The sequence below is a fragment of the Mesoplodon bidens genome (assembly GCF_964165515.1).
Source record: "Mesoplodon bidens genome assembly, contig: HAP1_SCAFFOLD_608, whole genome shotgun sequence".
NCBI lineage: Eukaryota > Metazoa > Chordata > Mammalia > Artiodactyla > Ziphiidae > Mesoplodon > Mesoplodon bidens.
Window position 1 is genome coordinate 25,242 of NW_027672699.1, and position 14,378 is coordinate 39,619.

A 14,378-nucleotide genomic window follows, 5' to 3' on the forward strand; every position below is an offset into this window, starting at 1 on the left:
TGGATAACACTATGAAAAATTAACTGATATATTCTTTTATTATTTCTCTTTGCTCCCTGGATTTTTGTCCCCATCCAGTCAGCTAGGCACTCTGAGTTCACTGCATTAGGAAGGTAAAGACTCAGCAGAAATGAGGGAGAAAAAAAGAAAATTCTCAGCTTTGGAATGTTCACAACGGAGGCCACAGTAGAACAGGTGAGAATTCTGTGAACAAAAACTAAATGTCGTCTCAAATGCAAAACAGTATTCTCTGCACTGGGAGGCAGGAGAGCGAGGGAGGGAAGGACTGAAGGAGAGAGATCAGTGTGGCCAGGGACATGGAGACTGTGCTTGAGGACGATAGGCCCAGGAAGAGAATCAGAATCTGGAGAAGATTCAGCCTGCACGTGATCATTGCCTCCAGCCAGCACCCTCATCTCAGACGTTGGGAAATTCAGAGAGAGAGTGGGAGTACGTCAGGAGGGCCACGCGCATAGTCTGTGTGGCAGGGGTTGTGGCCATTCCCTATTTGTGAGGAGTCCCCAGCAATTTGCAGGCCTCTTCTGGAAAATGCTGGTGGACGTCTCTAGTGCTTATGTGAAAGCTTGTTCACAAACCTTGAAAGATACAGATGTAGATGACAGATAGATGCATAGATAGAAAAATGTAATTAAATAAAAGCTCCAGGAAAGGTTTGGAAAATGCCCTTTATTGCATAGGACGCTTCTATCGTCATATGATGTTAGACTGAGTGCCGGTCCCTTCATCCTCCTTCAGACCACGGCCTTCTGTCTGCTACTCTCCCGAGGGTCCTTTCTTCTCCCTGGAAGGGATAAAACAAATGAGGTAGAACAGGAAGAGACAAGCAGCACTCCAAGCTCTGCTGGTCAGGGTTACCCTCCAGCGTTGCCTTAATGCTCAGAGCCACACACACCACAGTGAGCTTGGCTCCAGATCAACTACCACGCAACGAAGGTTCTGGAACATTTCCATATCTCGGGGGACCTCATTTCCACGTGACTCTCTTTCATATTCCCCTTTGTCACAGAAGGCTAGGTCCAGTGGTCCGGGTGAGATCTCGGCTCAGGCCCAAGGCTCTCAGACCTCAACGGTCTGGTCCTGCCAGGGCCCCTGTCCTCTCTGGAGACCACTCCTGGCTCTCTCTGCCGAGAAGGCGCTGCTGGCAGTACGTCCTCTAAGAGTTGAGGTCCGTCGTGCAGACCCTGAGAAAACTCCTAGGAAAAGGCTCCACCTTCTTGTTTACGTCAACAGAGCTCAATGCCTTTGGTAGTGCTGGGTGTGTCCCATTTGATGCAACTGCAGAGCCATTAGGTCAACCAGCACATGTGTGCGGCCCCTTCCCTTAGACTCCTCTGGGCCCTCGTGACATAGGCTCAGAAGACTGCCAGCCTCAAGCCTTACCTCTTCCGAGGGACGGCCACACCGTCTTCCAGGATCTTCGGTCCCATGAATCTCAGTTGCTGTTTGGAACTCAAAGGAGAGAAAAGACCCTGCCTGCGGGGTCTCTTTGGGCTGGGGCCTTCCCCCGTGGGCTGCGCTCCCTCATTCTCCTTTTCTTCTTGCTTCTCTTCCTCCTCCTCCTCCTCCTCCTCGTCGTCCTCCTCCTCCTCGTTCTCCTCCTCCTCCTCCTCGTCCTCCTCCTCAGGGGTGCTCTTGGGTTCCACATTGCCCATCAGCTGGACCATGGTGAGATGAGAGACACGGCAGCTGAAGCCCTCCAGGATGCCGAACTTCACGTGCTGCTGGAGGATCTCCAAGGCGGGGAAGACCCGGCAGCAGGCCATGCACCTGAAGCCGGTCTCCATGGTCACCATCCAGTCCGCTGTCTTGGCGCTGGGTCTCTCCTCGACGGCAGGTGGCCCTGATGGGCTGCCTGGCTCGGCCCTTTCCTCATACTCTTTCTCCTCCCCAGTGGGCTCACTGTCAGACAGGAGGCTTTCGGTGGACACATCAGAAGAGGGCTCAGTGGCTACTGCGCACACATCCTCAGGAAGGGTCACTTCTTCTATCCTCAGCTGCTTTTCAGGCAACTCCAAGGGTTTCTTTGTCTTCCAGGAGACAGCGACACCCTTGTTCACTTGTACCTGCATGTAGTATATTTTCATGCCCCTTTCCTCTTTGTCTGGGTGCAGATAGTTCTTAGAGGGTGAAGAGGGTGAGGAGGAGACACAGTGTGATGGGGGAGCGGTCTCTCCTTCTCCCTGATCCTGGGCTAGGGGTGCTCTAGGCTGGGCAGTGTCTCGATGAAATCTCCGGATTCCTGAAAAAGGAAATTAAAATCATAATAACATGCATGGGCCATGCCGGAAGCTGAGGGAGCAGGTGTGGTAGACGAGAGAGGGACATTGGCACGACATAGCTATGTCGCGAGCTTGGTGTCTGTTGGCCGTAGGACGGAGTGGTGTATCTGGTGTCATCTGTGGGCTTTTCATGTGCGTGGGGGGGATACTGGAGCGGTGTCTGTATACAGGGGTGTGGAGTATGGTGGTGAGGGCTGTGGTATGTGAGGGATGCGGCTGGATGCGTGTACGACGAGGAGTGTGAGTTTGGGAATATCGGTGGTGCGTTCCTTGTGGAATGGGGCTGTGGTGCAGGAGGAGAGTACTGTGGAGCACGTGCTTGGGGTTGATGTGCACTGAGAAGGGCTGTGCCTGGAGGGCGCGTGTATGTGTGAGCTGTGTGGACCTGAGCTGGATGGTCCTGCTCTCAGGCTGGAGGTGTATGATGCAGAACTCTGTCCTTCTCTGGAAGCAAAGGCAAAGACAAAGCCTACATTTTCCTCTGAAGATGCTTAATCTGGTCCCTCTTCCCTCCACCTCAAGCCCAGACCTTTCCGGCCCCTGCTCCTTGACTTCCCCACCATGGTAGTAGCAGTAGTCACACACACACACCCAGACTCAGCTGGCATCCACGCCCTCGGAACAGCTCAGCCATCCTGCCCAGGCTCCTCCACAGAGCCCTCATCACCTCTGATGACCCTGGGTTTCCTCTCAGCCTCCCTGGGATCTGTGTGCCTCCTGCCTCACAGCCAAGCACCCCCTCACCTGAGGAGCCCTGCGCCCTTACCAGCGTAGCTGAGCTTGCGCCGAGTAGAAGTACAGAAGAAGTATTTAGAGGCAGAGGAGACCTCCCCTGGCCCTGGGCTGCAGCCTTGGGCCACCACAGTGGATCCAAGCCGAGGGGGATCCTCTTGTGACTTCGAGATTCCTGAGGGAGGAATGAAAGGCTCAGGGTGGGTTCATCAGTCCTCTGTCCACAAATATTTACTGAGTGTGTGACACGTGTCAGGTGCAGTGAATACACACAGTTGAGAGTGTGGTTCCCAGTGGATACTCCAGGATTTAATTCCAATCCATACTTATTCTCTCACTGTCTAGTTGGTAATGTAGGCCTCGGTGGTGACTGTGAGTGTGTGGGAAGAGTGAGTGATGTGTATCAGTTAAGTCTGTGGTAAGTGTGGGGTTGGCATGGGGAGCACAGTGCAGATGTGTCTATCTGTGTGTGTGGCCTTTGTGTGCATGGTTTCTGTTCACAAGTCAGGAATTCTGGGACATGTAACTTTTCCTCATTACATGGTGTGGCTTGTATTTATGGTGCGTGTTCATTCATTCAGTCACCAAGATTCAGTAAGCAGCTACTCCTGTGTATCCGGCACTCTTCCATTGTTGTAGTCTTTGGTAACGCTGCACATTCTAGTAGGGGAAGACACACACTAAACAAAACTACAATAAATATATAATACATCAGCTGGTGGTAAGTATATAAGGGTTGCCAGACTTAGCGAACAAGAATACAAGGCACCCAGTTAAATTTCAGTTTCAGATAAACCCAGAATAATTTTTTAGTGTAAGTATTCCCATGCAGTGTTTGGCCTGACTTAGTTTTAGTGTAAGTATGGCCCATACAATATGTGGGACATACTGCTACTGAAAAATTACTTGTTGTTTATCTGGAATTCAAATTGAACTGGATAGCCCATATTTTCTCTGGCCATCCTGACCTGGGTTACTGAGACTGTGGTTTACTGTGGTTTGTACAAAGCGGGTCTGGCATTACTCAAGAATGTGTTATAAGTGTGGTGTGTATGACACGTGACTGGTTCTTATAGAGGTATTTAGAGATGGCTGAAGTTAGCTGTGTTTGTGCAAGAGTTGAGGAGATACATATATATATAGTGTGTGTGTGTGTGTGTGTGTCCTATATATATAGTGTGTGTGTCTATATACATATCTCATCTCCAGCGTTTGGTGTTAGAGGAGACGATTGTGATACAGGTGGGTTGTATGAGAACGTAGTACAGAAGGGATGCATGTATATACCTCCATGTGCTGTGTGTGGTTTACTAAGGAAGTTATATGTGGGGTGTGTGATATTTTTGCTGTATCAGAGTGTACATGGGTGTATGAGTTACTGTCTCATGAAACACCCCTAACAAGAATTCTGTATACACTCTTACGTACACCGAGTGTCAGCCAGGTCCAGGCAGGGTGACAAGAACTTTACCACGCAGACTTTATATCTGGTAAGCACTCTAACCCCATTCATCTCGCTCTTCTCTGCACTACCACACACACACACACACACACACACACACACACACACACACAGTCACACACAGGAACACAGAGCAAAATATTCTGAATGGTCAGGGGCACTCATTGCCTTCCCCAGCCTGTCCCAGCCACTGCCTGGAAATCTGCCTGCTGTCTAGAGCTCCATTCCCAGGGCCCATCCTACAGTCTCCAGGGCCCTGGGCCTGGTAGGAGCTACTGGGCTCTAATCTGGGGCAGAGGCCTCTAGCTGGAGCTCTGGGGTGACCACCCCTCTCCCAGGGCAAGCTACTCGCCTACATTTAATGCACGCAGGCACCCCGTGGCCCGTGGCTCTCAGAGCTCCCCGCAGGACCCTGAGGCCATTTCTCACCCCTGCTCACGCGGTCTCAGTCTCTGGAAAACCCTTCCCTTCCCTTGATCTCCTTTGGGAAATTCTTCCTGTTGAAGGAATAAAACCTCCTTGCTTTCAATATGACACCATCCCTAGACAAACAATCTTCTTTCAAAGTGCATTCCACTTGTCAAGATATTTTTCAACAGGGCCTTCAACTCATGGGGCTTCTCTTTCCACTTTGGTAAAAGAGGCCAAGCAACTCATGGGTCTCTCTCAGCATCCTTGCATCCTTCACATCCCCCACCTCATGACCCCAGGGAACGATCCAAGAGAATAAGAGAGAAATCGGGGACTGAGAAAAGCTGCACCTCTAGGTCTGTGCAAGCAGGATGCAGCCTGCTATGAGTCCGACAGAGCTCCAGGCCCGGCTGCCCCAGGGGAGAGTCCTCAGACCAGCGGAGCTGACCTCCCATCTCCCAGGGGGCATCTGGCCGTTCTGTGCCGTCTCACACCACAGGGACCCTCCGGATGGATACGGCAGCGTCAGTGAGACAAGGTCTCTCGCTCCCTGCTTCACAGGTGACACGTTCTCAGTCCCCCCCATCCTAGAGAAGGTTTAGTTTGGCAGAAACCCATGTGCCCCAGCATGTTGCCCCCCACATACCTCCTCCGTTCTCGGCAGTTTCCTGGGACTCTTCATTTTCCAGATGTTTCCTCTTTTGTCGCCGTTTCATGGTACCAACTAGAAGTCTCCCTTAGAAGATGCCTCAAGAGATGTCCAACTCCTCCTCTTCCCTACAGGTTGGCCCTTGTTGGCTCTTGGGCAATCCGTTGAAATGATTCAATACAAATAAAAATAGTCAAGTCTCCTAAATGGCTGAAAAACTTGTACCACTTAGTGAACCAGCAGTACTGCCTAGTGCTCACCAGGGCTGTTATGTTTGCAAGGTTGCCAGGCGCACAGTGGAATTCTGTGACCTCAGTGATGACATCAGAGCATTCCGTGGACCTAGGTGGAGCACAGTGTCTGCAATAGCACAGGCCCCATTTTCAAGAACATTTCCTTTTTCCCAGCTGAACCTTTCCCGTGAAAGGGAAAGGTTCATACCATATCTATTATAAATTGTATCATACCATGTCTATTATAAAATTCACATTTTGAGTGGAGATCTTTTCATGTCTTTTCTAGAGAGATTTAATATGAATATTTTCAGTGGTCTCCAGTTTCCCTGTGGATTATTGACATTTTAAACTCTGCACTTCAATTTTCCCTCAATACGTGTAATTTTGTCACAGCTATTTCTGTACTTAAAGATGAGGAACTATATAATTGATTTCTTCATTTTTTTCCCATCTCTTTCCAAGGTACTGCATTTGATTGTGTCTTACGAATGAGTGAAAAATGCTAGTCCTTGAGTCAGGACGTTGGGCCCTTTACCAAGTAACTCAACCTATCTGGGCTTCAGCTTCTGTATGTGCCATCAAGAGGCTTGGACTAGCTGACTTTTCAAATGCTGTGTTTCTTTGATTCACTCTCACTTACTGATCTGCCACTTAAGAAGAGGGTCTGTTCTCATAAAGTAACAACAGTCTTTTCCTAACCTTGGGTTGGGTGGAGTTTAACTGTTCGTACTCAGTTTGTTAGTTATATTGCCTTCTACGTATGCTTAGCTCTAAATAATTTATATGGCTCTTGTGACAATTTTTAGATCTTCTTTTTTTCTTATTTTCTTTTACAGTTTCTAATTTGTTATCGCCAGTGTAGAGGAGCCTGATTGACTTTTAAAATTTATTGATCTTGTATGTGTGTGCCTTGTTGAACCGTCTTATTAGTTCCTGCTAGTTTATCTGTGGGTTCTTTTGGGTCTCCTAGATAAATGAGCATAGGAAATGTAAATAATGTGTTCTTTGGATAAAGTTTATTTTCTTGCATCTATATATATATAGAAGCAATATGTTGAATTGATTTAAATATTTAAATACTTACATACCTGTTATCACAATCTAACATTCTTGATCTTATTTTCTTTCAATCAATATTATGTTTTCAAGATTTATCCACGTGAATCCATATAGATCTAGGTCTTTGATTTTTGACTGCTTGATATTATTTCATCACATGCATATAGCATCATTTATTTTCCATTCAAGCATTATTGGACAATTGGATTGTTTCCCTCCCTTCTCTAGAACAAACAACATTTCCTAGAATATCCCTGAAGATGTCTGACAGTCGAGAAGGGCCAGGCTGCCCGAAGGATTGCTACTTGCTTTCAGCCACCTTCCAACAGGCCGTCTCCAGCCAGCAATTTGAAGCACAGCTGAAATGAAAACTGCCCCAAATGTGAAGATCTTAGGAGCTTCATTTTCCAGATGTTTCCTCTTTTGTCGCCGTTTCATGGTACCAACTAGAAGTCTCCCTTAGAAGATGCCTCAAGAGATGTCCAACTCCTCCTCTTCCCTACAGGTTGGCCCTTGTTGGCTCTTGGGCAATCCGTTGAAATGATTCAATACAAATAAAAATAGTCAAGTCTCCTAAATGGCTGAAAAACTTGTACCACTTAGTGAACCAGCAGTACTGCCTAGTGCTCACCAGGGCTGTTATGTTTGCAAGGTTGCCAGGCGCACAGTGGAATTCTGTGACCTCAATGATGACATCAGAGCATTCTGTGGACCTAGGTTGAGCGCAGTCTCTGCAATAGCAAGTTAAGACCTTATATGATTGTTCTATATTGTCATAAGGCATATAAGATCAAAATTATGGTAGGAACTCCGGAAGCCAATTTCAAAAACAAAACAGTTCTCAGATTATTTTGCATACACAGAAAAATTCATGAGTTTCAACAATTGAAGCTTTATTATTTATGCTGTGCTTTAACTACAGATCCATAATAGGGAGAGGGAAAATCCTGGAGCTAGAAACAAAAGTGGATATACCTACATTGTGGAGGTGTAAAAAAAAAAAGTTGCTCTTGTTGAAAAGATGCACAAGGGGAGAGAACTGAGCATAATAGCAGAGGACCCTCTGGATGTGGAACCAGTAAGGACAAAGCAGGTTTGGATGGCGTTCCATACGCAGACCAATGGTGGTATTTTTAATATAGTTGGTTAAAGGGCTTTATTTAGCAAGTTACAGTTGACCCTTGAACAATATGGTTTTGAACTGGGCAGGTCCACTTATATGCAGGGTTTTTTTTAATAGTAATTACTACAGTACTACATGATCTGTGGTTGGTTGAACCCATGGTTGCAGAATTGCAGATACAGAGGAACCACGGATATGGAAGTCTGACCATAAGTTATTTATACAGATCTGTCTATCCATCCATCCATCCGTCCACCCATCTGTAGAGAGAGAGAGGGAGTGAGTGCACATGCTAGGTATTTACAGAAGTAGATATGGAAGTGTGAGGATATACAAACACACACATGTGTATGTGATGTATATAAGCATGTATATCCACGTTTCTATTTCAGGGCTGGAGCAAGGAAAGTGTAGAATGATCCTGGAGAAAATTTACTGTGCCAGAAAGTAGGAAAGAGTGGCGGGATGTGTAAAAAGATCCAGCTTGAAGAGACTCACACGGGGTAAATCTGAGCAATTTGGCCATAAAATAAACAATTATCATACAGAATATGAATAAAAAAAGAGGAAGGGAGGGAAGGAAGGGCTCTCATAATAGAATGCCAAACCATAAATATATAGAAGGAATGATGTAATGTAAAAATCCTTATTTACAACCATCATAGTAATGATAGGTTCTGGCAAGAGTAATCCATGAATTATAAAACTACTGGTTGAAAGTTTACAAGGAGCAGGATGCTACAAAACCCAAAGTATCTCTCCACAAAGTATTAATCACAACAAGAAATACAGTAGGTATAAATTTGGTGAACACTACCTTAGCCAAGAGATGAACATGATCAATAACAGAACAAACGAACGTTTTAGATCTCTGGGGTATGCTATACTGAGAAGGACGCAACGTTGCTTCAGTACTATTACTGACAGAAATAAAGAACCAGATCTTATCGCAAGGAAGCATCCACGTTGAGAGTCTCCTGTTTCACAGTTATGACCACAGGGAGCATAACTGGCCAAAGGTCCCAGCTGCTGCTCTTAAACCCATCACCAGGTTTGCCTGGAGGCCGGCCTTGCCCCTGATTGCTCCTAGTCAGCACAGCAGGGATCCTAAGGCAGGCCATTTCTTGGAGACCAGGATTCCTCTGTCCAGTGACCTTTTTTCAAGGACTCTGACAGCCTTGAAGGAGTTTACGTGGATGACAAGGCAGTCTCGGATGATCTACCAAATCTTTCTTCCAAATCTTCACTCAGGGTCAGACTTGCACTATGAGCTGATAGCTCCGCCAGCCTTCCAGAGCTCCCTGCCATTTCCTCTCCGATGTTTTCCCTAATGAAAGATTTGTTCATTAAAGTCTTTCTCAGCACTTTGCCGTCTAGTTCTTGGAGGACCAGGACAAACCCCAAGCCCTAGAAGCATCCCTTTTTGGCTCTTTCTAGTAACCTTCCTTTCCATATGGTAGCCACTAATTTGTAATGGTGTAGATTCACTTAGCCTATTTTGTACTTGATATAAATGGAGTCGTGTAACAGGTGCTATTTTGTGTTGGCTTCATTTGCTCCACAGTATATCCATGACATTTATCCATATTGTTGGGAGTGGATACCTTTGATTCATTTTCATTGGTGGATATTATTGCAGTGTGTAAACATATCAAAATCTATTTATTAATCCCATTATTGGTGGGTATTGGGTACTTCCCCATTCTTGGCTATCACAGTTAGTGGTGATGTGAGCAATCTAGAATGTGCCTTGTGCACTTGTTTGAGGGATATTTCTATGGGTGGAGCCAAAGGGTTCTAGGGTATATGTTCAACTTTGGTAGATACAGTTGACCCTTGAAGAATGCATGGGCATGAGGGATGCATCTGAGTCTTTTATTCCATAGATGTTTTTAAAATATCTCTCACTTTTGGCCCAAGAGTGCTGCGTTTGGGTTTACAGTGTTTCTTAACTTTAAAATAGTCCAATTTTTCAATTTTTTCTTTCACAGTTGGTGACTTTTTTGGTCTTAAGAAATTCTTCCTACTCCAAGGCAAAAAGGCTGTTATCTTACGTTTCTTTCCTAAAGCATCATTGTTTACTTTTCAAATTTAAGTCTGCAGATCTTCTGCAATTTATATTTTTATATCCTATGCAGTAATGATTAATATTTTTCCCATATGGATATCCAGCTGACTGAGAACCAATAGTTGACCCTTGGACAACATGGGTTTAAACTACACAAGTGCACTTATACGAGGATTTTTTTTAATAGTAAATACTGCACTACTTCACGATCCAAGGTTGGTTCAATCCTCAGATGCAGAATTGCCGATTATGGAGAAACCATGTACGTACAGAGGACTGGCTATAAGTTATACTTGGATTTTCAGCTTAGCAGAGGGTTGGCACCCCTAACCCCCTTGAACCCTAGTTCAAGGATCAACTGTATTAACAAGAGTTCTTTCCCCTCTCTGCTGCAGTGTTTTCTTTTCTTTCTTTTTTCTTTTGGCCGTGCTGCGTGGCTTGCAGGATCTCAGTTCCCTGACCAGGGATTGAACCAGGGTCACCACAGTGAAAGCGCCAAATCCTTACCACTAGACCACCAGGGAACTCCCTGCAGTGTTTTCTTTTTACACGTTGTTATAATGTCTGTTTCAACATGGATTTTGATGTCTATTATCTTGTCTATCCTTGAGCGAACACCAGACTATCTTATATTGTAGATTTATAGTAAGATTTAATGTGACTAATATCTTTCTTTTCATTCTTCTTTCAGATTGTCCCAGCTCTTCTTTTATTTTTTATTTTTATGTTTTTTTAGATGTTGGGGGTAGGAGTTTATGTATTTATTTTTGCTGTGTTGGGTCTTCGTTTCTGTGCGAGGGCTTTCTTTAGTTGTGGCAAGCGGGGGCCACTCTTCATCGTGGTGCGTGGGCCTCACTATCACGGCCTCTTGTTGGGGAGCACAGGCTCCAGACGCGCAGGCTCACTACGTGGCTCACGGGCCTAGTTGCTCCGTGGCATGTGGGATCTTCCCAGACCAGGGCTCAAACCCGTGTCCCCTGCATTAGCAGGCAGATTCTCAACCACTGCGCCACCAGGGAAGCCCCCAGCCCTTCTTGTAGCTCTTTGCTTTCCCACATAATATTTGTAAACATCTCATCAATTTCCAAGGGGAAAAAATGCTGGTGTTTTTATTGGGGTTTGACTGAGCCTATAGATCATTTTGAGGATTACTGATATCTTTGTAATATTGAATCTTCAAGCCATGAATATCACTATTTTTAAGAATTTCTCTTGGAGAAAAATAAAAGTGGATCCCATGTAATAAAATGTACATAAATAGACTCCAAAATATTTAAAGGACCTACATGTGAAAGATAAGTCTAGAAAGTTAATTTTTAAAAGGTAGAAATATATTTTTTCACCTGAGGAGTTTCAGAAGCACAGATATTAAGAAATTATTGGTTTATTATCTTATAATTAAAGATTTCTATTCCATGAAGAACACAATAGAAAAATTTTAGAAACACGTGCCCAATTAGGAAAGGATACTTGTAATTGGTAAAACTGAAAAGGTATTAATAATCAGAATATGTAATAGAAATGAGGAAGAAAAAGATAGCATCCACATTAGAAAATGGGGCAAAAGTTTTAAGTAGACATTTATAGATGAAGCTACCAAGCATTTGAATAAAAGATCAAACTTATTAGAAATCAGAGAAATTTAACTAAAACAAGATACTACTATACACTTAATACACTAGCAAAACGGTGATGAGTCGTCCAAATGAAGGTAAGTGGTTGCACAAAAACCTGACGTGCAACTCTTTGGTAATCTGGACTGGTGTAGCCCTTCAGGAAGTCAATCTGGCTATATTATTAAAGTATACACATTTGCTATGAAATAATTTCACTCGGGTATGTATTCCAAAGAAATTCTCAGATACGTCTATAAACAAATGTAAGAAGATGTTTACTTTATTGTCATTGGCATGGCAGTTGGAAGAGTACAGGTAAAATGTGGGTGCAGAAAATGGAACTCTATGAAACAAATTAGATAGATGGGTGAATGTTTTTTTTTGTTTGTTTGTTTTTCTGCGGTACGTGGGCCTCTCACTGTTGTGGCCTCTCCCGCTGCGGAGCACAGGCTCCGGACGTGCAGGCTCAGCAGCCATGGCTCACGGGCCCAGCCGCTCCACGGCATGTGGGATTTTCCCAGACTGGGGCATGAACCCGCGTCCCCTGCATCGGCAGGCAGACTCTCAACCACTGTGCCACCAGGGAAGCCCGGATGGGTGAATCTTAAAAATATACTCCTGAATGAAGGAAATAAACACCAGAATGAATTTTATGACACAATATTATTTATATGAATCGAAAATATACACAAGTGCACATTGTGCACAAGAACACACCCAAAAGAAAACACATCAAACAAATTAGAATGGTAGCTTACGGGGTAGAGAAGGGAGTGGAGGGTGCCACAGGGAACAGGAGGTGAATAAATAAAACTTAATCATGTTACCGTATTTCATCATGCTATATCCAAGATTTCACTTTACTTGTAGTGGAAAGAAATCCTGTGTGCTATGTTGGCTTAAGTCAGGAATAGTTCTTGGAGGATATTTTCCTGAAAGAATTTGGAACAAATTTTTGAAAAAATCTTTGTTTATACTATGGATGATCTTTTTTTGTTTGTTTTGTTTTTTTCTTTAATTTCTGTTTTGTGGGTGTGTGTGGGATCTACTTTATTTTGTATTTCATTAATCTGATCTTATATTTTTCCATCTGCCTTCTTCAGTTTTATTATTCATTTATTAACTTCCTGAAATGGATGTTTTCTGAATCAATTTTCAACTTCCTTTCTACTTTGTTTTTTTTTGTTTTGTTTTGTTTTTGTTTTCCTTGCTGTACGCGGGCCTCTCACTGTTGTGGCCTCTCCCGTTGCGGAGCACAGGCTCCGGACGCGCAGGCTCAGCGGCCATGGCTCACGGGCCCAGCCGCTCTGCGGCATGTGGGATCTTCCCGGACCAGGGCACGAACCCGTGTCCCCTGCATCGGCAGGCGGACTCTCAACCACTGCGCCACCAGGGAAGCCCCCCTTTCTACTTTAATATATGCTTTTAAGGCTCAACATTTCCCTCTATGTATGTGTTCAAATCTCCAGATCCAATTATGAATTTGAATGTTTCTCTTCATGGTTCTGTCAATTTTTGCTTTATAAAGTATCAGCTGAAGTTATTAGTTTCTGATAATTGGAAACTTTTATGACTGTGAAGTGTCCCTCCGTATGTCAAGTAATGCTTTTTCCTTCCCCTTAAAGTTCACTTGGTCAAATAGCAATGTCACAGATTTTATAATTACAGAAATAACTTGAGACCTAGGATGTTGATGTCTGTCTCTAGAAAGGATTTTCCCTTGCTTCTGCACGGGTTGTAAGATGCTAACAAAACACGTTCACCTTTACACAATCTCAGGGAATGAGGTGTTTTGGCGTTTGGCTTCAGTCCCTGCCAAAGAAAGCCCAGTTTCCTTCTCCCCTTATTCCAATGGTGAAACTCTTTGGGGTTTACCAGGAAGCCTTCGTGGCTGGTAATGCTTTTATGTCGCTTAGCCTCTTGAAGACGTCCAAAATTCTACTGAGTTTGTACGCCTTTCAATGAACAGAATCTACACTCTTCTGAAGCCTACACAGTAGAACGGCAAGACTGCCCGAGACCTTCTCAGGGATTCCGGAAAGTGAAAACCAGAGTGAAAACATGTAGTCCAGAGCTGGTGCCGGTAGACACCCCCGCACCCACCCTTGCATTCTGGGACATGTAGTCCAGAGCTCGTAAACTCGTGTAGTCCCATATACTGCAGCTACAGTAACGCCTCGCTGTAAAGGTTTACCCGCGGAATTCTGGGAAATGTGGTCCAGGAGTTCCGGGTTAGTCGCAGGCACTTCCGCCCCAGGAGGACACGTAGCAGCCATGTTTTGCGTGATGGCGGTGTTTCAGGTCCGCTCTTCACGACCCATTCAAGCTTCCCCGACATGCGCCTGGGGCCAACGTTTGCAGACCTTTCATTTGGGGAGAAAGAGGAGGGGCGGCTAAAAGCGGAGGTTTGAGGGCCTGGAGTGGTGATGTACGTCCCGCGGGCGGAGCTTCTTTGCGTTTGGTAACGTACCCGGGATGGGGTGGGCTCAGGTCGTGCCTCCTGGGGTTTGAGGGTCTCCCCGGTTTTCTTCACCCCTAACCTGACCCCGTCCCCCACCTATGAGCTAGCCCTACCGCTTCATACGGCGTCACACTGGGTGAGTTGCTTAACTCCTCTGTGCCTCCGTTGCTGTTCGGTAAAAGGGGGGAAAAAGGAATGCCTTGTTAACATAGTGTTGTGAGAAGAAACGAGATAGCACAAGTAAAAGGTCTACAACTGCCT

At 45.1% G+C, this 14,378-nt stretch overlaps 2 protein-coding genes across 6 annotated transcripts in view; one reads left to right on the top strand and one right to left on the bottom strand.

The window, feature by feature from the left end:
* Window positions 1–14,378, top strand: part of LOC308609831 (zinc finger protein 226-like) — a 64,460-nt gene that overhangs the window by 25,231 nt on the left and 24,851 nt on the right. For 2 of the 5 annotated variants that reach the window (XM_081259129.1, XM_081259126.1), the window contains exon 1: window positions 8,485–14,117. The exons of 2 other annotated variants lie outside the window; for them this stretch is intronic. In XM_081259129.1, coding sequence (XP_081115255.1) covers window positions 14,083–14,117 — 35 coding nt within the window. In that variant the 5' untranslated portion in view covers window positions 8,485–14,082. Of the gene's footprint in view, window positions 1–8,484; window positions 14,118–14,378 lie in introns of those variants that run through there. One more of the 5 variants, XM_081259128.1, reaches the window with a different exon arrangement.
* LOC308609829 (protein FAM170A-like) lies at window positions 1,382–5,621 on the bottom strand (the record flags this gene model as incomplete). Its single annotated transcript, XM_081259125.1, has 2 exons — window positions 1,382–2,260; window positions 5,552–5,621. The coding sequence occupies 2 exons, from the start codon at window positions 5,619–5,621 to the stop codon at window positions 1,398–1,400; spliced, it is 933 nt and encodes a 310-aa protein (XP_081115251.1). The 3' UTR covers window positions 1,382–1,397.